Below are 1,967 nucleotides of genomic sequence, written 5' to 3'. Positions count from 1 at the left end.
GGCGGGGGCGGGGGGGCCCTTCCCCGCCCTCTCCCTGGAATGGCAGCCCCCCCTGCCCACTGCGGGTGGGCAAGCACCCGGTGCCGGGCAGGGGGGGTCCTTGCGGGCAGGGGTTGTGTAAGGACAAGGCACCCTCCCTCCCGCTCACTCACCCTTCTTCTTGAAGAAAGCCAGAAGCGAGGAGAGGTTCCTGCCCATGAAAACCACCATGGTGGCCGGGGAGAGGGTCTGGTCCCCGCAGGAGCCGGGGCTCCGCCGCCCCCCACGGAGGCTCTGCCTATTGTGCCGGGGCAGCTCTCGCCCAGCCGTGTGCCAGCAAGGCGGATGCCGGCAGCCCCCAGCTGCTTCTCTCCGTCCTCATCCGCACGGCGGGAGGATGCTCAGCCGGGCAAAGAGGCTCCGGCGCAGCTGCCTGCGCACGGGGAGAAGCCTGACCCCGGGGATGGCTGCGCAGCGGCAGGAGGGGACAGCCCCAGCTGCGCCCACAGTGCTCCTCGGTCACGGAAGGAGGAGAGCGGGGGCCCCTCCTCTGGCCTCCCCACTCACCCCTGGCCCTCCCGCCTCCTCCCACACACGGCACGGCCGGCAGGGATCCGTCCTGCCAGGCTGAGGGCCAGGATTTCCCCAACGCCTCCCTCTTGTACCCCTGGGACACACACACACCCCCCCCAGGACCTTTCTCGCCTGCTCCCCGCTGGGCACAGCATCCCCGCAAACCAGTTGCTCGCTTCCACAACAGTGCGGCCAACTGGGAGGAGCTGGGAGGCTTTTCCTCCGGCGAGCACCGGCCCTTGGGGCACAGCGCAGCTGACGGTGCCGGTGTTCCCCCTCCTCGTCTGTCCCTGGTGTCCCCCAGGACCCGGTGCCCACTGCAGCCCCCCCAGCCCTGCCGGGGAGAGCCCCTGCTCCTGGCACGGCTCAGCCCGCAGCGGGAGGACGCGAGCCATCACGGGGCAAAGGGCGTTCGTCCTTAAGGACGGGGCGTCCAGCACAGCTATGTCACAGTCACAAGAGCCGGCGGCACTGAAGGAGAACGAGGAGGTCTCAGACCAGTCTAACCAGTAGCTCCAGCTGCTGACACAGGGGCACGTGAAGGCAGGGGCAGAAATGCCAGGCGGTCAGGCACCGGCACTGAGCGTGGCACTGACGGCCACCCGTCCCCATCGCATGAGGTGCTGCGTGCTCCCGGGGCGGTGGGTGCCGGGGAGCCCCGTGCCATCTGGCAGGCAGCAGGCAGGCTGCCTGCAGCAGTGGTGCCCCACGCAGAAGGGGAATTTGCTAATTCCCAGCCGCCTGTCCATCAGCCCCGGGTGCCCAGTGCCTGAGGGAGCTCCATCCCTCCCAGCTCCAGGCGTTTTGCCCCAAAAGGTGAAGAGCTCCCAGTATTTACCCAGTGGGCAGGGCCGTCCTTGTGCCACCCGGGAGCTGACGTGTCAAACCCTTCTTCCCCTGCCCCGCCTGCTCCCCGCGGGCTGCACCCAGGGTTTGTTGCGCCAGGACAGAGGTTTGGCTGCAGATGGAGCAGCATTACCCAAAGCAGGGAGCGAGGGTCCCACCGGACCCCAGGCATTGAATGCGCAGCCCGAGGGACAGTTTGACCTTGCAAAGGGCACCTCTGCGTCCCCGGCCGGGCAGCTCCGGGCTTAGGGAGGATTTCTTCCCCTGCATCTCCTACATGCCCATAACAGCAAATATAAGCAGCGCCTTGCAGCCCCTGCTACGCATAACCCAGCACCCTGCCTCCAGCACGGGCAGGATCGGCCCCGCTGCCCACGCGCTCACCCAGAAGGTGCCGGCGGCTGCAGGCAGACGCTCCCCAGCTCTTTTCACAGCACAAGGGGAAAAGGGACATAATTAAAGGGCTGAGGATGCACAAAGCGGGCAGCCACGTGCTGCGCTGAATGCTGCCCTCGCCTCTCCAGGCAGCCCGTCACGAGCCCCAGCGAGGGCCACGGCCGACGGCGGGC

At 67.9% G+C, this 1,967-nt stretch overlaps 1 protein-coding gene across 1 annotated transcript in view; it reads right to left on the bottom strand.

The window, feature by feature from the left end:
- KIAA1522 (KIAA1522 ortholog) overlaps nt 1-210 on the bottom strand; it is a 7,404-nt gene extending 7,194 nt beyond the window's left edge. Inside the window, exon 1 of the mRNA XM_009284847.2 lies at nt 153-210. Coding sequence (XP_009283122.2) covers nt 153-210 — 58 coding nt within the window. The remainder of the gene's footprint in view (nt 1-152) is intronic.
- Between the last annotated feature and the right edge of the window lie 1,757 nt (nt 211-1,967).

Source organism: Aptenodytes forsteri, unplaced genomic scaffold, assembly GCF_000699145.1.
Source record: "Aptenodytes forsteri isolate BGI_AS27 unplaced genomic scaffold, ASM69914v1 Scaffold7, whole genome shotgun sequence".
Lineage (NCBI taxonomy): Eukaryota > Metazoa > Chordata > Aves > Sphenisciformes > Spheniscidae > Aptenodytes > Aptenodytes forsteri.
Note: the sequence above shows the minus strand (reverse complement) of the source record. Positions and strands in the feature narration are given on the sequence as shown.